Genomic DNA, 24406 nt, shown 5'->3' on the forward strand with positions numbered 1-24406 from the left:
CGTAGTCGGACATTGAAACATGGAAGTCAAGTTTATTTATTAATCATGATGTTGGAGGTAAATTATAGTGGTTGTCCATCAGACAAATGCATGGCTTATCATGGTAGTCACATGATTTTGTACAAGTGGATAAGTGCTTATTTCAGACACTAGTCCTGAATGGGCTATTCCTTTTAAAAATCCATGCTCCCCCTGTGGAAGATTTTGAAAATATCATCCACAGGGGGATTATGAATTTCAAATGGAATTAGCACATTTAACTCCATTTGAAACTGCCAGAATGAAATTCAAATGGTGCTGCCTATTATGTTCATTCCATTTGAAATTCATACTCCCCCTGTGTGGAAGATATTTCCAAAATCTTCCACAGGGGTACGTAGTGTGGATTTTAAATGGAATGGCCCAATGTTAGGTGGCAGTAATTGCAAGAATGGGTGATGACATGATATTCTTCTTCAGGTCTCCCATTCACTGAGCTAAAAAAATACAATAACAAAAGTTTCATTTTTGTATTCCTGCAGGAGTTGTTGAATGTTACGTCAAACAAGGGCGTGTACGAGAAGCCATGTCTACTGCTAGCAATGCATGCAAGGTACTGGGACAAACACCAAGACCTCTGACACTATTAGGATCGGTACTGGCAAAAGATAGCTTATCTGTTGAAAAGGTAGGTGTGGCTGTATGATTTAGGGGTTTTAAGGGGGTACTACACCCTTGGCCAATTTTGTGCATATTTTTGCATTTTTCTCAAAAATTATAACGTATTGGTGACAAGTAAGATATGTATATTATAGGGGCAAGGACTACAACTACTGCACTGAAAATGCAGCAACTCAAGGCAAGTAGTTATTGATTTATTGATCAAATACTGGTTTTCCCTCATTTTTGACTATAACTCCACAACTGTTGTCTCTGCTGAAATAAAATTTCCAGTGCAGTAGTTGTAGCCCCTATAATATACATATCTTACTTGTCACCAATGCATTATAATTTTGAGAAAATGCAAAATAGGCACAAATTGGGCAGGTGTAGCACCCCCATAATGAATGGATGAAAGTAACAGAGGATCGTTGAGATTGAGGTGAGGAAATAAATTGTGCTTCAGGATTACAAGTTATGTGATGGAATCTCAAATACGACACCACTTAAAAATAAAAAAATTGATCATGACATGTTGGTGTCTGCATCACATACTGTTGTATCTCAAAAGGCTGCCTTGTGTGTTTTTTATATTTTTGTCATTTAATTGTGATACACCATAATATTACTTATTATCAATTATTGTTACAATCCCATGTCCATTTGTAAAAGAAAGAAGTATGCTGAAATACAAAATATAAATTATGAAATGCAACAATGATATTGAAAATCAGGTTTTTGAGGCAGCAAGTATGTGATGCAGACGACGAAATATGAGGAGATAAAAATGGCTGATGCATTGAGGTGAAGATGGAAGTCTTAATTTGCAAAACTAATTGGATATTGCTAGAAATAAACTCAGGCACAAGTTTTGATGTGACATTGATACAGGTGTAAGGCCAAGAAAAAAAAATTGTTTGCTTGCCCTCAATTGAATTTTAACAATTGGGTCGGTCGGTCGGGATTTCTTTTTTTTTTTTTTTTTTTTTAATTACTAGGAAACTCTAATGTTTGTATTAATTAAGGCTCAAAATATGAAAAATCAGACAATTTTGGTGTCAAAATGAATCAACTAATATTAGAAAACAACTAAAATGTTGAACACAAGCTCTAAAATACATTTTTTTTTACATCTTCAGAATGCAAAAATTTGAAAAGAAAAAAAACTTATTCAGGAATTTCCAAAAATAGGGTCGGTATTCTTTTGTACAGTAAATAGAAAAAAAAAAAACTTTTTTCTGATTTCCAAAATTAGGGTCGGTCGGTTGAGGGCAAGCAAACAACTTTTTTTTTTTTTTTTGACCTAAGGCTGAGACTTTCAAAGTACAGAATATTTGGTTTCAAAGCTTGCAAGCAATCTACATGTATGCAGTCATGTTTAATAATATACAAATATTTGACTAACATGTTCCCATTAAATATGAAAAAGGAAATGTTTATTCTATATTCCAGTGAGGTGTTTATTAGGCCTGGTTCATACTTTTTTATTGGATGTTGGTATTCAATGCAGCAAGTAACCCTAATTAGGCCGTTCCATTTACAATCCACACTACCCCTGTGGAAGATTTAGCTAAGTCTTCCATAGAGGGAGTATGAGTTTTGAATACAATAGACAATTGGGTAACTTCCATAGTTCCATATGACATATTCACTCCAGTTGTGTAAGATATGGGTAAAGTAAAGCCATAACACAGGGAGAGTATGCATGTAGGTTTCAAAATGATTAAACTCTGACCAATTACATTTGAAAAACGTACTCTATGGAAGATATTTCCAAAATCTTCCCCAGGAGTAGTGCAGATTTTAAAAGGAATAGCACACTGAATCTGTTTTAGTTCATTTGTTTTCTTCCAACATTTAAAAAAAAATTATATTTGACGTCAAATTTGAGTATCTTGAAACATATGATCGATTTTACATCAACAAACATTTGTTAGAGATTAAGGACTAGAAATAGATTAAATAACAAATACTTGTTGCATCAAATATTCAATGTTGAGTAAAAAGTGTAAACTGGGCTTTAGTTATAGTGTGTACTCCTTTGATTTACTACAGTAGACAATGCTGTATTGTTATCACGCACCACAGAAACTTGACAATAGGTTATTGCATACATGTACATATCTTGCCTACGAATATTTTATTTCCCACAATTGCAGACAATATGTGTTGAAATCAAATAGAAGCAGGAATTGTGTGTTAGGCAAGACAATTTTTTCTTGATATCCTAGCATGTAGCCATGATCACAGGGCAATTTTTTTACAGGCTTTGTTTTATATTTATAGCGCCAAAAAACAAGAAATTAAAAAATAGTCATTGTCATTGAACATGGTTTTGTGTTATCCAGCTAAGGCTGGTCGGAAGGGAGCATGACCTGGTGGTGTTTGCACAAGCTGACACACAAGAGGAATATACTAGTCTCAGAGAGGAATGAGATAAGCTTGATATATATGGGTTGTCATTTGTGCCCTATCCATTTGCATGAAATTATTTTTGGGTGATATATTATTGGCCTTAACTCAAGAACCGCAAACCCTATGGAAATATATTATATTAATGTGGTTAAATTGGCCTTATTTAGTTAAATGGCTAAAACTGGAAATTTATTGCTCCTGCCATCCCATTCGCCTTAATTAAAGCAAATATATGGATTATTAATTTGGTGAACATGATTTAATTTTACATTGTTTATTGATTTGGTTGAGAAATTAATGACAGCTGTGGCACTAAATATTTCATCACAAAATACCCTGGCATGATGGAGCCATTATAAATCCCAGGACTTTGGATGGCAACCGGTGGATTGCTGGTTTGGAGTCCCGGCAGTGCCATCGTGTTGTGCACTTGGACAAGGCGCTTTACCTTACTTGCCTCTCTCTACCCAATGGTGAAGAGGGGAACTGATGTTATGAATATTGTCCGTTGAGCATGCCTTCAACATTGTATGGCAGCTGACATATTCTAACAACAACAAAATAAAGCGCTTTGATGCACGTAAAGGCGCTGTATAAATGCCAACATTTATTTTCATTTTTTGTTTATTTATCCAATGGGAAAATTGAATGTAACTGAATGCCATGACTCTGGAAAGTAGTTAGAGTTGCATGATTTTGGATTTTTTAGATCTACTCTGACAATAAAAAAACACCTTAAGGTCAAAGGTCCGTAACCCGATCGACAGCATCATCCCCCTGATTTTTTTCATTGTTGATGAGGTTTTGGTATCACATAATAGATACTATTTTTCTCATTACTATCCCGAAATTTGGCGCTCCAAGTCGATGTATTTCGGATGGAGAAATCATGAAACACAGCGGTTTTTACAGGTTACCATTTGTTCGCATTTTACACGACACGGGAGTTTTGGGTAGTCATAGAATGAAATCGAATAGATTCGGAAGACTTCACCCCAGTACCAATTAGTCCATAAAAAATACATCAAATAGGCCCCTAATGTCAAACTATAGATGGCGCTATAATGATATAAAACAAAAACAAAAATAAAGAAATACATAAGAGGCGAAATAAATAAGAAAACATGACCTATATTGTCAAGCATGATACGAGGAATATGAAAAAAATTATGAGAGCACCTCCCCCCATTAAAAAATTAGTTAAAAAATAAAACAAAGAAAAATCATAAATATGTGAAAATGTGCATCATATAGCTAAAATAAAGAAATAATTAAGCAAAGTAAATACAGCATGGGCTATCTTGTCAAGAATGATAATGGCGCAGTGATATGTAATGTTTTTAAGATTAATCAGTATGAATAGAGGTATAAAAAGTGTACAGGGCGAGCCGGTTTTCAGTGCCAAGGCGAACACTTCCTGTTTCCACCAGGACATGCGCTCGGCCGTTGTTTCGGGATGCCTGACCAGAATGCAATGCACACGTACCAGTGTATTGGCTTGCTAATATGCTAATTATTCACATTTATGCTGAAATTGTTCCCGTTTTCTCACATAGATTGATAAAGGGGATAATATTTGACATTGTGTGTAAGTTTGAAGAGAATCCATATCCTGAACCGATAGGGTTACCCCCCTTTAAGGTCTGAATGGATGGTGCAAGTAACACATTATATATGCCCAAAACACTGTGCAGTTTTGCTCACAAATATCATGTATCATGAATATAGACCAATATCAACATTTATTTACATGCCATGGTAATGCAAATTTTAGATTTGCGTCCACCGCCCGCATGTTTTGAAACCTACAGCATGAAATTTTCATTATGTGAAAAATATTTCATTATTTCCACAAAACAAGGCTCTGAAACAGTTTCAAGGTCTGGATTGTCAGGCTGCTTTATTTACGCAATAATTGGCACCTACATGTAGGGCCTCCCTAGTACTAGATCGTATCCGTACTTTGATCTCTGCACTCATTAATGATACCCCTTTTCAATGCATCCACTTAAATTGTGGACAAATCCTACTGAAAGCAATGATGAAAAATGAAAAACGGCCGCATGCGATTTGAGAAAGTGACAGATGCAAATCTACAACTTTCATTCCCGTGGCCTTAAATGAGTCATTTGTTGCTAATATTAATTTTGAGATATGTGACGTGTCATGTCAAAAGGAGACACTTTTGGGCAGAATCGTAAATGGAGAAATAGCTAAAAATCTGACCGGGGTGATTTTTTTTACAATTTGGGTTTGTTGCGAATTTGTGATGTTATTTTGTTACAAATATTGTCTGATAGTTTCAGACTGGAATATAACTGGCATCTTGTATTTTTTGAGACATTTTTCAAGGTAATTCCTGCTCTCAACATTGTCAATAATATTTTAAAAGGCCGATATCTCAATTTCCAATTTTTTAATACCATAACTTACGAACTAAATATCTTCGCTTAGGAATGTCTGATTTCATTGGGGAAAACGGCATTCTGGAGACAAATATCTCTATATTTAAGATATGTAAAAACCTCAAAATTGATAACCTGCCCAAAAGTGTCTCCTTTTGACATGACGCATCACATATTACTAAGAAATTGTTCTATGGAATTTTCAGGGAAAGAAAGTTCTGATAATAGTACATCAAATGAAACTGATTCTTGATTTTTGATTTTGCTTGACAAATAATTCAGTTTGCTTGGTTGCATCACACTGTGTGACCATCCATCACAAATTGGCTGTAATCTCAGCAGATCTTTTGAGAAATGGTTCTTTGAACCTTTTAAAAAACAATAGAAAACAAAGGATTTCCCAACCCTTTTATTTTTTATTACCTTGCAAATAAGCAATAGGGAAAAGCTTATTGTAAGGTGAATTTGTGACACAATCTGGTCCACGGGGTCAAGCGCAGCAAATTTGTAATTGAGATAAAGGCAAAACTATGAAGTAAAAAACAATAAAATAGACATCTCAAAACTTCAAAATTTTAGAACCAGTATTAAAGGCCCTTTCAGTGATTTCACAGGAACATTAAAAAAAATGGAAATTTGTCAGAGTTGCTTAGAAATAAAGAATAAGTCTACAGAATTTCATGAAACCACTTTTCCCCTGAATACATCGACAAATAAGTAAAAAAACAGAAGTTTTAGGAAGGTTTTCTACTTCAACTCAGATCGACTCGAGAAAATCACACGCGAGAAAATCGAGATTTTCGTACAGTGCGCCACCAATCGACTGGGAAAACTTCCTAGTCCAGTGTTTCTAACACGGGGAAGTAGAGTCTAAATTGATTTAAAACAGGCGCTTAATTTTTGTAGTAGCTTGTAGTAGAAAACAAAATAAGCAATTAAAGGTCACCGAGGCAAACTAACGGTCAATTCAAATATGAAAAACAGTTAAAATTCTGTATTTTGTTTAAAATAGTAGCTACTGATGTAATAAGTAGTAGAAACAATACATAGCGCGTGTTGCAAAGCTTCTTCGATCTCGAGTCGGACTTTTTGTTTTTTTATTATCAAAAGTCCAGATTCATGTAAATGCTTTATTTTGTCTAAAATACACGGCTTTCGACCGAACCACTAGCAGGCTATGTTAGCACATCTATGCCAATTACAAAGGTACCAAAATCTGAATTTTGATGATTTTTACGATCGTCCGGATGAGCAAATCACTGAATGGGCCTTTAAGACTTATTACAGTGTTTAAGGGTAGACGAGGTATTGTTGGTCAAAGCAGCCAAAAAAATTGATGTTCATTGTCTAAATCAATATATTATTGAAAAATAACACTTTGATGTTTTGCAAAAGTTCATTCTACAAATTTAATAACTCAAGAACCACAGGACCCACAAAAGTATATTTGTGATATTTGAATTCTTCTACACAAAATGATCAATGCAATTTTTGCCGAAGCTCACTACCATTCGAAAGATACCGTGAAGGTAAAAATTATAGTAACTCAATTTTCAAAAATGTCTTCTTTGGTCCCATGAGCAAGTTGTGTCACATTAACCTTTAAAACCAATATCTCAAAAAGTAAAAAATACCTACATTACATTTGAAAATTGAGTTACTATATTTATTACATTATATAACATTAAGCTATCATATGTGTTGAAAACACCAAATGTCTAGCATACTTGGTTCTAAAATTATGAAGATTTGTGATGTCTATTTTCTTATGTAATATATACATGTATTTTATTGTTTTTTTTACTCCATATATTATGTAATATGTATTTTATTGTTTTTTTACTCCACATATAATATTTGCCTTTATCTCAATTTCAAATTTGCCACCTCTGGCCTCCATTGATCAGATCATGTCACATATGATAGCTTTTGTAGACACATGCCAATCAATGCACAAAAAGGCACCTTAAAATTTAGCATGTTGGAAATAGCAAATTTATTCAAAGCAGCAAGGAAAGCCTTAAAAAGTCAGCTTTATTTCTCAGTAAATATACACAAAATGGCAAATTTATAAACTTAGTGTTTTTATCTCATACACCTATATTTTTAGTTTATGCTATTTATCATATGATTATGCAATTGAAAAGAACATGTTCAATTGATATATCCATAATGTTTGATTTCCGCCAAATTATAATTTTTTTTATTCTTTACCACAAATGTTCAAATAATATTACTAATAACTGTTAGGAAAGGGTTTTGTCTATTTTTTAAGCAGGAGTACTGACAAGGTAAAGGTGAAAGATACCCCAACGGAAACATGAAGTTCTATGGGGAACTAAGTTAATGTGTGGATTATGAAATTATGTCAGAAATTGCATTGTTTACTAGATACAAAAAATAAGCACAACAATTTGGCTGATTCCATTTATAGCAGATTCAACCCATCATGGGACGTTTTTCAAACAAATTCTGGCTACCAGGCAATCATGCATATCACGCTATACGCTATGCATGACTGGCAGATGATTGACCAGCAGCCTGGATTTGTTGGAAAAAACATCCCACGATGGATTGAATCTGCTATAAATAAGTTGAGACATTACCATTGGCTTTGGAAGATTTTCAACATTGGGGGGCTGAGCAAACAGAAAATTTTGTGGACCCATCCTGGGGAGGGGGGGTGTCTGAGGGGTTCCCCCCCTCGGTGTCAGGAAATTTTGCAAAAAAAATTGGTCAAAAACACACATTTTCCCGGTATCTCGTCACATTTGTTTACTTCATCTGGAATTATTGGGGGGCTGAGCCCCTACACCAAAATTTTTGAGGGGGCTGAGCCCCCACAAGTCCCCCAGTCCCTAAGCATATGATTTCAAATATAGCAAAAAACAAGGTTTGAAAAACATCAACCAATTTCATATTGTTTTTGTAAGATCATACATTACATGACTTTGAATGATCAGACTTTTGCACAATTTATGACAGCAAAAACTGCTAGTCATGTGATATTATTTTAACCCTATGGGCACTAACCGCCAAATTATCGACCTCTAAGAACTACTTTGATTGGTTACAAAGAGAGCTATTATCATGTATTTAGCCAATCAGAGACATGGTAAGAATAGTCAATATGGCTGACAGGGGATAAAGCTTGGAAGTACCAATCTAAAAGCTCTATTTTATTTGGTTACTGAGATGATTATATCATGTAATTAACCAATCAGGGAATCTGTAAGAAAGGCAGTAGTGCCCATCAGATTCAGATACATGTGTAAACCTCAAGGTAAGGGGCCGTGAAATAATTATGAGTCCTTCGGGAAGGTAAAATTGGGGAGAATCAATTTTTGGCCATCCAAGAGGGGAGGGAAGCAATTTTTGGCAAGCCGAGAAGGGGGCAAACAATTTTTGGCACACATTCATGGGGCACCTTTTAGATAAAATGCTCTAAAATGGCTTAGGAAAACAGTACAGAAACAGAAAATAAATGAAAGTTTTCCTGCTCGCTGCATTCGCAATACATATCCAGCTGAAATGCCAACAATTTGGTATGTGGAAAGGAGAGGGGCAAAGAATTTTTTGGGTGCAGGGGGCTCATAATCATTGCACAGCCCCAAGGTATTGTTGCCATATAGCAATTATTCCCAAATATTCTCCACGTCTTCTAAATAAGAGCAACTGCAAAATATATAACTGCAAATTTAAAGGCGATAGCTTTTTGCCAGTCTTGAAAAATGGATTTCACATATATTTAAAAAATTGCAGTTTGCTTTTGTATCTACACATAGTTAGGTCCAAGTAATACAAACAATGAAGGTGAACAAAATGAAATGAATTCAGCCTCTGATTTTAGGGATTGAGAAAAGTCGAGTCATTTAAAAATACAGTGTAAATAATTGATTGGCCCTTCAAGCTTTGGGTATGAGAACAAAAGCAGGAGGTTCATTTTTGCACAATCATGGTGTTGCAAAACAGAACAGCAATACATTTTTGTGATATTTACGATAATTTGCAACCAAGCACTTGTCCTTATTACTTGTTTAAGGTGTGATTTCACACAAGAGGAAAATAATCTTGCTTATCATAGGCCTAGAGCACTTTTTGAAAGCCCCCCTCCCCGACAATCCATTATGGATAAATGAACCATAGCATTGTTGATACAGTTCTTTATGACGTCACATGTATATTATATTGTTATTGATATATTTATGTGATAAGTTTGCTCCTGAATAGAGCTATATAGTTCAGCAATACATAATTTTCTATATGACTATTTGCCTTTTATTTACTGAGCGTTGAACTGTCATAAAAGACATAGTAAGTCCTATACTTTATCTACTTTGTTCAATACAAAAAATATAGAACATACAGGTCAACTGTATCACTCTGAATGTGGGTCTACTTTTCGGTGTAGTGGTAAAAGCCTAACAATTCCCGCCAATTATAAGCTGATCAAAGTATTTTGCATTTCATTGCTGACACCCTCCCTATCCATCTGTAATGAACCAGTGGGTCAAAATAATATTGATGATTTTAAGGGATCTAAAATGGCGTTTATTAACGTTTAGACAGTATTTTTGTGGGACATGAGAGCACCTCAGACCTATCGAATTGCATTCTGAATACTGAAGCATATCTTTCTGATACCAAATAATTTTCATTTTTTGAAAATCACAATATAATACAAATTTTATGACAAATTATAAAAATTTGATATTTATCAAATTTTTGATATATAACAGTCTTCGAAGTAAATTATATAAATCTAATGATATATTCTTAAAGTGTATGTAGCAGGGAGGAAAAGCCGACGGTCTATTGAAAATGTTGACCTTTCATATTAAAGATATGGATTTTTTTCCCAAAAAGACCTAATTTTTTTAGTGTTTTGGGAAAAAAAATCCATATCTTCAATATGAATGGTCAAAATTTTCAATTGATCGTCGACTTTTCATCCACCTACATACACTTTAAGTATAAATCATCAGATTTAAGTATAAATCATCAGATTTATAAAGTTTACTTCAAGTACTGTTAAATATCAAAAATATTAATTTTAATGATTTGCCATAAAATGTGTATTAAATTGCTAATTTCAAAAATCAAAATTATTTGATATCAGAAGGACATTCTTCGTATTCAGAATCCAATTCGATATGTCTGATGTGCTCTAATGTCCCAAAATAAATACTGTCCAAACGTTCATACCCCAGCCCTTAAGATCATAGGAGTTCAATAATTGACATTTTCCGTAAATCCGCTCCCTGTGTAACAAAACTAGTTTCTGTTCATATGACATCTTCGATCATTTATTTAGTTCCATATTAATAAGTCACATTGTATATCTTCACTATGTTGGCATCAGCAACTGCAAGTACATTCTCCGTCAAGAATGCCATTGCCCTAGGGTATATCAACCCACTGGCTATCCGCGCCACAAAGTCACCGTTTACGCACGAGTACTGCTCGATCACACCTTTCTTCTCCGACTGCTGTTTCTCGTTGATTCTTCCAACAAGGAGGCAGTTTGTGCGCTTATCGTAGCAAATTGCGTAAGCTTTTGGTATGGACAGGTTGAGTACTGGCTTGCCGGATTGTATGTCGACAATACATACACCTTTTTCACGACTAGCTATCGCGACTTGAGTATTCAAGATTGGAGCAAGACGATCGGGTGACGTGCCGATTTTGAACGCGGTCAAATCGGTGGAATGATGTATCGTAATTTGACATAAGTCCCGATCTCCAGCAATGACACGTTTATTTGGAGTTGACGTGACGCATACAACACTGAAGCTTCTGTTGCTTCCTTCAGCTTGTGTTTGAATGTCACCTTTATGCGTACCAACTTTGTCGTGAAATTTCAATACACTCCATTCGGGCACCAGGTGATCGCCATTTGTCAGCACCGTCACGTCTTGCGGTCCATACGCGCGCACTGGAAGTTTGAAGTGCATTTTCTTCTGATATTGTTGATTGATGCGGTCGTGATGGTACAGCTGAATGACGCCATGGTATTTTGAGCAAACTGCTAGGGAGCCATCACTGCCAGCCGAGATGCCAGAAAGATCGCGTTTGCAGTCTTTGATTTCTTGGATTAGACTCAGCTTTCTTGGCTTACTCTGCGACTCTCTGCGAGCTAGATTACTTGTGTTGCGTTCATTTAAACTCAAATTTGATATATCATGTGCTTGACTCACAAGATCTGGCTGTGGTGCCTCAGGGGTGCTTGATTTGCGACGCTCAAGGGTGCTTGATTTTCGTCTGGAAGCATGTTCCTGACTCCATTGATCCGCCTCGGGCATCTCAGTGGTGCTAACTTTACGCCGCTCATGTGTACTCAGTTTACGCGCAGAAGTACTCTCGACTGATCCAATATTTAATCCGGCTGGGTTAGGTTTGAATTTCACCATTTCAGGTTTGCTGTATTTATCTTCAAGCTTGTGAGGCTTTTTAGAGCACTTTTTAAGGAGTTCCTTCGCAATCTTATCGTGTTTTGGCACATAATCTTGACAAGATGTAGATTCCTTTACTTTCCGTGCGTTAGTAGCAGCAATTGTGATATCACTAGCAGTCTGAAGCAGCTCCTCTCTCTTGCTTTCAAAGTTCTGCAGATGCACAGCGCTTCTGTTACGCATTTCTTCCTTGATTCTGCGTCCTTGTTCCTGCACGGATTCAATCAGTGTATCAATCTTTTGCTCTTCCATGAGAAGTAACAGTTTAAAGTTTTCCTCCTGATCCTCCACCTCGCGTGCTGCTTTTTCCCACTGCCCAGTGCTCTTTCCGGCTTTTACCAATATCATATGCATCTCCTCAACTTGCTCCGCGTACAGCTCGTTCACATCTTTGATATCATGTCTAGTACGCGGCTCATGTTTTAATACGATGCAAGCCTGGCATGCTGTCGCCTTGCATGTGGTGCAATAAAAATGCACCTTTTCACCGCTATGATTCGGACACATTGGTACACCACTCGAGTCGACGTGCTGCTTCTTCCGCGCGCTGTCCTTACGCTTTTGGACATGGCTGAAATGTTTCTCCGCTAGACTCCGTATACGTAGATTAGTCTTGAGTCCTTCTATTCCTTCCGCTGTAAGATGAGTCACCATGCGGCATTCAGGGCATTCAATAGTAGGTTTCCAGCCATCCGTGATCAGTTCCAGACATATTTGGCACTCGATATGTGGACAATCCAATTGCTTGGGTGTATGTGGATCAACAAACAACTCAAAACAAAGCGGACAAGTCAAGTCCTCTTCAACGCTCTCCTCATAAGTAGCCATTTTGTTTAAAACTGGTAGCAATGTCTATTATAGTAATTATCCAGTGTGTGAAAACAACCTGTTGAATCCACCTGATGATATTAATTTATGTACATGCATATGAACAAAAATAATGGGCTTAACACTACAGCAGGTGTTGTGAGCATTATCCCCTGCTCAGTGCTGCATGCTAGACTAAGTATACAGGGCGTAACAGCATGCTGTACATGTGCTCGTTGGTTACAATCGATATTTTTACGAGCACTTTAATTTTACACCATTCAGGGACCATATGCCACAATGCAATAAAGGCTGTGTCTTTGCAGTATAATACCTTGAACTTTACTGAGTTCATTGTGGTTCCTGTTTCAGATTTGCTATTCATATTTTCCTTGCAAATGTGTGAAATTGCACAATTATGCCAACTGAAATATTGATGTGTTCCCGGGATGGATAGGCCTGTATTAATTCTTAACAAGTTCCTATTGCTTTCGTGCAATGGCAAGCTAATTATATAGTATTTTGTGTGATTGGTTGGTAAAAGGGTATAAAGTTCATGTTTAACAAGAAATAATTTTTTTGTAGATAGCAAAAAGTTAGGACAAGAAGGTCATCTACAATAGCTGCCCTATAGACATTTGCCAATTTCTGCATTTTGTATTGTATACAAATCTATGGCATCATCAGCGGGACCCATCGTTCCGCCCGGCCTGGAAGCCTTCCAAGGCCAGAAAACAGTAGTTCTGTTAAACCCTAAATAAACCCAAAGGCCCTTTTCAGGGCCACCCTACCTTCAATAAGAGAAATGACTTTGTTCCCAATTGTCCTGTGTCGCTTTTATTTAATATAATAAAATAATCGTGTGTATATCTTTCTTTCGAATCTTCATTACTCTAAAGGCAAGAAATTGCACCAGAGTTCTTTTACCATAAATTTATTCAATGAAATTTTCAGACTCTTTAGGCAAGAAATTGCATTAGAGTTTTATACTAGTTAAACATGTTGAAATGACTCCTTCGACAAGAAATTGCATTGGAGATTTTCAGCTAATTAATTTAATCTTTTATATTTGACTCTTAAGGCAAGAAATTGCATTAGAGTTTTCTAGTTCATTTTATTTGTAATTTTAATCGGACTCTTGAGGCAAGAAATTGCATTAGAGTTTGGAATTTAGTTACACATTTTCTCAGAAGTTTAGTTTAATTTATTATATCAGCATAGCATATAAGTTAGAGATTTCAGATACAGCCTAGAAAGTCATGGTATTTTACGCCACATTAATTAAAAATGCAATTACATATTAAAAGCCAACATGACATGAACCGACAATCTTTTCACAGTTGATCAATCAATATAATCCGCGGCTCATGCAGTACCGTCAATTAGATCAAAGCACAAAGGATGATTGACAGGTTATTGATTGACATGTCAATTAGTATACAAGTTATACTTGTAATAAAATAAGGTATTACAAGTTAGTAATTACCAAGGATTTTCCAAGTTGGAAATTATATTTATATAATTAATATATTAAAAATATCCCATAGTTTGGGATTTTATTTTATTTTATTTTTAATTTTAACTATCATCGCCTATGACATTTTCCGACTGGAGGCAGGTTCTGTCCGGGACCTATTTCATATTTAATTTTAAAGCAGATAAGGCCATCTTGCACTAACCTTTGGCTGTTATTGTCTGAAAGGTTTCTAAGCTAAATACAGTCTTTTGCAGCTACCTGCTTATTCAGTTAGCAAATCCAGTCATGTGTAGAATACAAGTATTGTACCAACTTAACCTTGCATGGAAGTATAGGTGTGATTTCATGCAGAACAAAATGAAAAAAGGTTTCAGAAGTTTAAACAAATGTCTGGATTTGTCTCTCCCATGAGTCATGGATATACTGGTCTTAAAAAGTTCAAATGTGTGAAAGGTGTTTTGTGGTTAACTTGAGGGCTTTGTTCTTGATTTTAAAAACTTGATATTCAAATCAAGAACAAGTTCACTAACAGAGTTGGATAGCAGCATTTGTACAGTATTTTTGTGGGACCTGAGAGAGCACTTCAGACACACCAAATTCTGAATATGAGGAATGTCCTTCTTATATCAAGTAATTTTGCTTTTTTGAAATTCGCATTCTATATGACAACATCCAACATCATGATTTTGCACCCCTTTGCCAAATGACTCAATATTAAAATTGCCTTTTATTTACAGTTTGTTCAAATGAAAAGATTGAGTTGAGCTTCATTTAAAAGAAGAATTTTTTTTTTAATTGAGATAAAAAATTAACTGCTATTTGTTTCATGGAACAGCAATTTGCAAGTATAGACATTGGTACTGCATCATCTGGCCAGTGTGTGCAATTTCATTTCATTTTTCCTATCACTCCTAACAGGGGTTAGGAGTGTGACCATCGGACACCCCCAACTTTATCCTATCAAAATGGATATATTGCCATCAGAAGAATGCTCATTTATATGTTATGAACGAAAGAGTGATAGTCTCATCCCTCATTGTGGTACCACTAGTGGCGTAGCCAGGGTTGGCAAAGGGGGATGCAACTTAGATGAATATGGTCAAAAATTGACTAAAAATACAAAAAAGGTCTAAAAATCTTAAATATCAGGGTGGGCAAAGGGGGGAGGCAACTTTTAAGGGAGATTAGAAGTAAATGGTCAAAAATTGTCTAAAAATACACAAAAGGCCTAAAAATCTTAAATATCTGGGCGGCCAACACAATGAAGAAGAAAAAAAATCTAACCACCACCCCTTTTAAATACCCAACATTAGTTTAATAAAGCAGGACTGTTTGTATTGTGTTTGTAACAATTAAAACAGTTTCTGTCACGCTATATTGATATTATTAAACACAAATGTTTAAAGGCCAACTATTCTTTCACTACAGGCATCTTATGAATGGACACATGTTTTCAGTGTTATTTTTAAATGAACTTTCACTTATGTCTATGGTAGACATCCAAATGCATGCAGCAAAGAGGGCAGTATGATGTTGATTGAATTAAAGTATGATAAACATAGGCCTATCACAGGGTATAATAGTTCAATAGCTCTAGCTGCATTACAATATAATCAACAGTTTCTACATTCTATATATTGCACACACTTTTAGTGGCGTAGCCAGCGGGGGGCCGCTCGTCATGGCCGTCTGTTCATGTAAGGCCGTCGGTAGACGGAAGGCGTTGGTGAAAAAAAAAATTGGGTTAACAATAGACTATTCTTTACCCAGGGTGACAGAAAATAAATGATGTAAAATTGTGAATGAAATTGAATTTTACATAAAAATTTTGTGTTTTTATGATAATAAATAATAATCCTTTTTTTTTTTGGCTCATTCACTTTTTCAAACCAAAAAAAAAAAAAATGTGGGTCAACAAATCACAACTTCCGTCGGCAACAAATATTTTCGTCGGTTCATTTACAAGTTGTGCCCCCTCGGTTCCAAAATCCTGGCTACGCCACTGCATATGACACCTGGCAGCTATTGCAAGTTTTGCCAGAATTTGCTTTAAAAAAATGTGGAATACACTGAAAAACATTGAATTTGCTGTGAAAAACTTACAGTGTAAAGTAAGGAACAAATTTCGTAAAGTGCCATAAGACAGGTTTTCATGTTTTTTGCCAAGTGGTGAGGAGACTCTTTCGTTATTCAACATCATGATTTTCTTAATATTTAACACATCTGTTGTTAATGGTAACCAACAAAGAGTTAAAGAAAATTAAAGAAAATTACAGGTCGGTGTACTATTATAGCTTTAAGTATTGACCTCTGTGCACTGTTTGCTGGAGGTATTTGTTTACACAAGATACTATCAAAAGTAAAAAAGAGACTGAAATATTGCAAATTTTCTATGAAATGGCAAAATAATGAACTACCTCTGCAAAATGACTTTCATAAGGCAGCATAATAAGGTGATGTGTGATGGCGACAGGTTAACTTACAATCGACTTGGATCACTTCAACTTGAATTGGATCACTTGGTCATTCCTGACCAAATGGGAATATTAATATTATTTTTTGTTATAATGAGTCATTCCATATAAAATCCACACTACCCCTGTGGAAGATTTAGCTGAAGTCTTCTACAGAGGGAGTATGAGTTTTGAATACAACAGACAATTGAGTAACTTCTATTTGAAATACTCACTCCAGTTGTGTAAGATATAGGTAAAGCCATAACACAGTGGGAGTGTGGGTTTCAAAACGATTTAACCCTGACCAATTACATTTGAAAAACATACCCCCTCAATGGAAGATATTTCCAAACTTTTCCACAGGGTAGTGTGAATTTCAATTGGAACAGCTCAATTCAGTTGGAAGAATAATGATCTTTTTTTAGAATGATACATTAATTGTTTATATTTTTTAGTTTCATCATATTTCTTGTTTTGCACATTGGTCGGTAGGTGTTGCACCAAGCCATGCAGTGCTGTTCCTTACAACACCAGGGTATATTTATTTGTCACAGAAAATTTAACAAAATCTATCCATTTCCTCTATTTTTTGCAGGCAAAAACCATGTTGGAGAAAGCATTAGCAATAGAGTCAACATATCTTGATGCAGTCTACCTATTAGCTGATATTCACCAGGAGGAGAAGAGCTATACTAAGGCTATTGATTTGTAAGTATTGATTGATTGATTGATTGATTGATTGATTGATTGATTGATTGATTGATTGATTGATTGATTGATTGATTGATTGATTGATAGATGGATGGATGGAAAAATACAAAAATGAACATAAAATATTCAAAGTTCATAACTTTGCTACCAGGTATGGCGTGGATAGTGGGAATTTCAACATCATTAAGTATAGAGGCCCTGCATGCTTTTATCGATTGGCTCCAAACAAAGGATTTGAACCTGTGTCCTTCACCCTAATCATGGCGCCGTGCATTCCATTCAATCAAATGTTGTCATCAACCTATTTGATCGTAGTGCATTTATTATGTGTGTACAACTGTACATGGTGTAAGACGAACTGTTGCGGTAGATTGCAATCATGCTTTTGTTGAATGCAGTTGAGTAGTCCGCCATCATTATGGTATGATATGTCATATGCACAGCCTCTATTGGTCTTGAGCAAGTTGGAAGTAACAATTTTTCAAAATGTTTGACTGGTCTGCGTGGATCAAAATCATGAGAGGTTTATGTGAAAAATTGCTTATTATGTGTCACATGAAAGCGAACCATTTTGTACAACACACTTTATTTTCTTAACTTAAAACAGAACTGTCATGTGTATTCATTGGATGCATATCTGGCATCCTTAACAGTTTTTTATGACACATTCTTAAACACTTCCTGCAATCTTATTGGTTCTTGGCCTTGTGATATGACACAATGTAACACAGCTCGTGTGTGCTAGTCAACACGATACACATACGCACTATGAACCAATCGGAGGCACAAAGCAACAACAAGACTGGTTATAGGTTATTCCTCATGTAAAATGTAGGATTTTATTTAATTAAAATTTTGTATACTTATGATTAATATATTTATTTGAATTGAAGTGTTTAAGAATGAGAATAAAAGGATTGTTTTTAGCCGCTCTCAGGCATCTATATACCCATTAATGTTGACTGATAGATGCATGACAGCAGCTAAAAACAATACATTTATTCTCATTCTTAAACAATACCTTTATTCTCTAATTATATTTTTGTTGTTCTTATAGGTTAAGGCAACAGTTACAGAATCAGAGTACAGCAAGATTACATCAGATCCTAGCTGATTGCCTAGCAGCAAATAATGAGCTACAAGAAGCACTGGACCAGTACAGTATAGCACTAACGTAAGTCATGCAGTCATTAAAGAAATCCTTCACCAATAGGCAAAATGTAGCATCAACTGTTATTGAGTACCAATCGTTCCATGATGTGGAAGAGAAGACATATTTTTCAAAGCGCAGTTTTTTTTAAAATGCACAAATCGCACAAGTATATTTACGTGTTCACTCAATTTCTGTACACCTTTAAATGCAAAGTGAAACGTAGCGAAAACTTTCGGTCCAAACCCACCAACCCCCACTTTCTTGAGCGTCCTATCGAAACAAAATTTGGATCAACAATTCATTTAACTTGAGAGATACGTTGTTAAAAGTTTAAAAAATATCCGCTGGGCAATGTTTAATACCCCTTCAGATGAAAAATTTAGAGGGTACAAAAAATGGAATATACACCTTCAGCAAAATGCTTAAGAAAACCCTGCTTATGAATATTTGAGAATCCTCTTTCTGTACAAATCGTGGGGATGTGATGATTTTCATCCTCCAAAACTGCTGATATTGTGTTGTTTGCATCTGTCAACCAAGCGATGGTGCACTAACATACAAAAAAAAATTAAACACCACCCAGATGGCGATGGACAAATATGCGCCCATCTAAAAGTAACTTCAGCACCCTGGATACGGCACCATAACCTTCAAAATCTCTAATATTATAGTACAGAACATTTAATTTAAGGCTACATGCTCTTTTTGGTTGAAATTTTTGGCGGGAAATAATCCCGTCAAAACATTAAAGTAATCTTTTCCCACAACTAAATATCATACTCAGGAAATTAATGATGCATCTGGTAGCTTAGATCATAACTTTCATTATACTTAGTTGCAATTATCCCAGATAATTCTTGATTTGTTTTTACAGAGTCTTGAATTGTCGAGGTTTTTGATCAAAAAACATCACTCGGTGTATTTTGAAACTCGAGGCATTAACTCTTCTCAAATTAGCCCCAAATCATAATTTATTATATACACGTGTAGCAAACACCAATGGGAATAATTGGACGTTGTTTGCGGAGCCTAAATTTGGTTTGATTTTATTTCACAATAATTCTAAGGTGAGAATTTTGACCTGACATTTCCTTTTTGGATTTCCAATTTAAATTCATTGATATGTGATATTTTGAATAAATAAGAGTACGCTTACCTTTCTGCAACTCTTCCCGGTATCATTGAGCATCTGCTGAGAGCCAACATTTTGGCTGAAAACAGTCCCTTCCTATCATTTTTGAACAAAATATGTCTCAAAATTACGTGCATTACGCGTATATATCGGGACAGCGAGGGAATGAAGAGAGCTATTTACGGTGGGGTAACTATTGTATAGTGTATCAGACATGTCAAGCAGATGCATGCATCCATAAGGGCGGTATATTCAAATGCTATTGTCTGGATCATTGAGTATCGATCGCGCAAGTAAGTAGGCCTATACTGCGTATAAAAGCGAGTGTCGCACCCCAGGTATTGACATAAATTACAATGAAGTCGTGCATGACCCAGCGTTTTTATTTTATTTATTAGAAAATTAATCATCGTTTATTACGAGTCCTAAGAGTCATACCATTTCAATTCATCAAAATTAATTTGTATCAAATGAAAAACAAACAGACAAGTAGAGTCCTATGTCTTACTATGACTGTATTCCTACCAAAATCTGTTATTCAATATACTAGAAATGTGTTGATATGTATATCTTTGAAAATCGCCAGACATTAACGACAGGCAGCGTGGCGCAGTGGTGAAGTCGCCTGTCACTATTAAGCATTCATAGTACCTTGGCAGTGGTTCGAATCCTGGTGTGAATTTTAGTATTTTTTATTCTCTTTACTAATGCGCTGTGCCGTTTTTCAAACACGCCCCTGTATGAAATTGATGGTCAAGTATCCTTAAGCTTTTAATTGACCAGACTCATGAAATCCAGTGCACGCCACTGATGACAAGGCATGAAACCATTACCACATCAACAACAACAGTACAACAATAATAAAAAACCCTTTAAAAAGGGATGTACCGGGACAGGAATGATTTCATGTGAAGATTAAATAATCCTTCTGAAAGATGCTTGTAATGTGTAATATTTGACAGGCGAGACATGGTTTTAAGATGACAATTGTGATTCAAGGATGTACATCTAATTGATTGGCCTTGGTTGGATGCTTGCAATTAAACATATAGGGTAATCTCTGATAATTATGTGATATTGTTGGCTGGCAAAATAGGGAGATTTTGGATGGTGGGAAGTACTGGTTGATTGGTGGTAATCATGGTGAATTCTTTTGTTCCAAATCATGCGAATGATCTGTCTTTGAATGACACACTACAGTGCAACAGGGCATAAATGCCCGAAACTGCAATTTTGGACAGATTGACACGTAATTTAAAATCTAGATTAAAGTGAAAAATGTCACTCACAACATTTTGTGATCAACCTCTGATCTTTACTAAGGTTGCAAAATTTGACACGTTTTCATACATTTTCATATAATTAACATAATAAAAAGAAATGTATAAAAAAAACGAATTTATTTTTTTATTGTCAAAAGTAAATATGTTATAAGAATCAAACTTATGGGAAATATCGACTCTTGTCAAATCCTACAATTCTGTCAGAGAAAATCTGCATATTTGTATTAATGTTTTTAATTAATGGACATAATTGATTAATTAATAAATAAATTTTAATGATTTACCATCATTCCAAACATGTCCAGCAACATGTCAAATTAAAGCTAATGAAATGCTTTATAAATTGGTCAGAGCACATTTTGCAAAATGCATTTAGTATTTTAGTTATAAAATTCCAAACATTTTATTCCAAATTTTTGCTATACACGCACAGGAGCTGTACTTTTAAAATCCGCGCCTAATCAATAATGAGTCTTTCACTCCATTGTTAAAGTAATGTGCTCCCTGCAGCATTATGAGTGACCAGGTCCTAGAGTGTGATGGTTTTGTAGCAGATGACAGTGTTCATTCAAGCCTGTCAAGGTCAGTTATTAGCCACTTGCTGAATGGCTGGGCATTATCATGATTATCAAAGAGATGCCTTATGCAGCTGCCAATCACAGTAGAGGTTTGATAACATTTTGTTAAAACCCAAAAGTGATATAAGGACAAAGCTGTGTATGTTGGTACTTGATTGTTTGGATTCAAATTTGTTGAAAATCCCTTGTAGAGTAGTAGTATTATTTTATGTATAGTGTATATTGTTCATAAATTATATAGCTTTTAAATTTAGGGCATTTATGGTCTGTTGCACTGTGTGGGTTATGAGTTCAAGTCATCACCCATGTTTCTGAAATTTTAAGCTGAATGCAACATCTTGGGCAGGTCGGAGTTTGAAGCAGGAGCCTTCTTCAAAAACTAACCGCATTACCTCATACTCTTTTTTACCCTTCACAAACTTTAGTCTTGATCCAACCAACAAGAAAGCACTGGAGGGAATGCAGAAAGTAGAGAAGGCAACTGATGGTCTGGAAGCAGGACATGAAGATGAAATGGAGATAGCGGAGGAGAGTGGAGAAGATTTAGATTATGATGCTAGTGACGCAGAGGTGTCATGGGCTGATAATGAGGTTAGTAGGGTCCTGGGATGATGACACTTTGTGTATAGGGGAACAGACTCATGCTATTCCTGGGAAGAGGGTATCTCTCAAGATAATAAATTTATTTTTGTGAGAAGTCAGGCACACTTCTTGCCTGGGAAGCGGACTCTGATCTTTCAAGGTAATTTGCAGATTAACTGGTTCAACAATGATGGCAGGAAAAAAGGGACATAGCCAGGAATTTAATCTATAATGGAATTATATAATGAGAAGTTAAAGCTAAATGACGTCAACTATCCAGATTAATTAACTGAATGTTCCTGGCTTCAGGAAAATAGCAGGATTAAATGTATATGAACTTTTCTAAGCACTTTTCTAAGCAATACATATTAAAGGATCGACTTAATAAATGTATGTTAACTTCTCTTGAGAAGTTCAGCCACATTTGTTGTATTTGAACGGTACCTTTTTGATCCATATTTTATTTGGTAAGTGGAAGTTGAATCCAATTCTGGATTCCAAATGGAGATACTCCTGACGGATATGCCTAGAAAATGTTTGAGTGATTTAATTTTGTTCGTTATTTCATCTGGGCAAGAAGCAGTTTTGATTTTTGCATTGGGCGATGAAATCCTATCCTTTTTAAATATGAGAACACAAGTCATGCCTTGCTTGTGTGGATATTGCCTGTGGAAGGTAAATGAAAATGTAGTGTATTGTGTGCGCTAGATTAAATCTGCAATTCACTGGGTACAGTTGTTTTATATCCACAATAATATAATAATAATGATAATTCTTTCTTCTTTGTTTCAGTGGTTCAGCTGATAATGTGATGCCTCAATTTGGAAGACAACCAAACTGCAGCAGAACCAATGCAAGGCACCTCAGCAATGTGATAAGATTGGTTTCCTCTTACAATGTTGGAAGAGATAAATAGCTGTTGTGTTGAAGAAAGGTTGTAAATATGAAGAGCTTGGTTCCAAACCAAGTCCACCAGCTCATGTTTCTGATTTACCTGTGTGATATTGCAATGGGTTGTGATGCTATAGTAATTTCAGTTGGATTCACCATTACAAAGCAAACATTGGATGGATACACAGTAACAATACTGTGTGCGGCCTTTGGTTCCCAAATGAGAACAATGGTCTGCATATTGTTAAACAGCATTGTTGTGGTAAATAATGGCTTGTTGATGGTACAACTCACTGTTGCTAATGTCAAACTTGTCAAAGTAATTATTGTGATTGTGTCACACAAGTAAATGAGAAACATGTGGCTGTGGACTTGTGAAACAAGCTCTTCATATAATGCATGGTTGATGTTTCAAACTATGATGTGAGTTATGGTACTTCAGGATAGATCTTTGGAAGACTGAACTTAAAGACAAGTATATGACAATATCAAGTTGAAATTATTATTGTCTGTATATTTGACAAATTATACAGGGTGTATCAAAATGATTGGTACCAATCAATTTTGATGTTCATTGAAAAGTCTGCCTCTCCCAAATACAACAGTGGATACTCTAGTCCAGAATGTATAGTTTATGATTTGTTTTACGATTAAGCTACAAATTATTTGGATCATATGTTGAATTGTGATCTGTCAGACTCATCCATTATCAATGAAAACTGATGGGTACCAATCATTTTGATACAGCTTGTATTTGCTTATATCTCAAATTGAGAAAAATAGATATATCGGTTTTTGCATCAGAACTCTTCAAATGTAACAGGTATTGTTATTCAATGCCAAAATCATTTTGCTGTGCACTTTTAATCTTAGAAGTGCACTGTAAGGGAGTGCATATAAGATCCCAATCTGTTAGTGATCTTTCGATTGAGCATCGATGCTTTGTCTATCCTTATTATTAATGAAATATCCATTAATTAGCTATTGTTAATTGTTATAACATTTAATCTTTGTACGTATTGCATTGTCCAATAAAATTTCTGATTAATTAATAATAATAATAATGTATCCGTCGAGAGACGCTCATGGCGCTTTGCAAAAAACAACCAATGTACAATGATACAAACATATTATAACAATTAATAACAAAAACAGTTCATCAGTGTTGTATAGTTCATGATATGCAAAGAGTCAATTAAAAGCATTTTGGAACAACTGTTTTCAAATTTGTTTTGAAACTACACAAGCTCTAGGCAGAGCGAACCGAAAATGGCAGATTGTTCCAAATGTTTGCAGCTGAAACATGAAATGATCTGCTGCCCCACTGGTTTCTGGCACCTGTTTCTTGAAGAAGTCCTTTTGTAGTAGAACGGAGGTTACGAGTTGGTGAATACATTTCTACAAGTTCATTTAAATATGCTGGAG

At 35.4% G+C, this 24406-nt stretch overlaps 2 protein-coding genes across 2 annotated transcripts in view; one reads left to right on the forward strand and one right to left on the reverse strand.

The window, feature by feature from the left end:
- Nucleotides 1–23988, forward strand: part of LOC140144351 (anaphase-promoting complex subunit 7-like) — a 50577-nt gene extending 26589 nt beyond the window's left edge. Inside the window, exons 11-15 of the mRNA XM_072166176.1 lie at nucleotides 522–667; nucleotides 17247–17359; nucleotides 18420–18536; nucleotides 21934–22099; nucleotides 22883–23988. Of these exons, the coding sequence (XP_072022277.1) occupies nucleotides 522–667; nucleotides 17247–17359; nucleotides 18420–18536; nucleotides 21934–22099; nucleotides 22883–22894 (554 nt within the window). The 3' untranslated portion in view covers nucleotides 22895–23988. The remainder of the gene's footprint in view (nucleotides 1–521; nucleotides 668–17246; nucleotides 17360–18419; nucleotides 18537–21933; nucleotides 22100–22882) is intronic.
- On the reverse strand, nucleotides 10781–12966 carry LOC140144352 (uncharacterized). The gene has a single exon (XM_072166177.1). The coding sequence runs from the start codon at nucleotides 12737–12739 to the stop codon at nucleotides 10781–10783; it is 1959 nt and encodes a 652-aa protein (XP_072022278.1). The 5' UTR covers nucleotides 12740–12966.
- Nucleotides 23989–24406: the final 418 nt, after the last annotated feature.

Source organism: Amphiura filiformis, unplaced genomic scaffold (assembly GCF_039555335.1).
Source record: "Amphiura filiformis unplaced genomic scaffold, Afil_fr2py scaffold_50, whole genome shotgun sequence".
NCBI lineage: Eukaryota > Metazoa > Echinodermata > Ophiuroidea > Amphilepidida > Amphiuridae > Amphiura > Amphiura filiformis.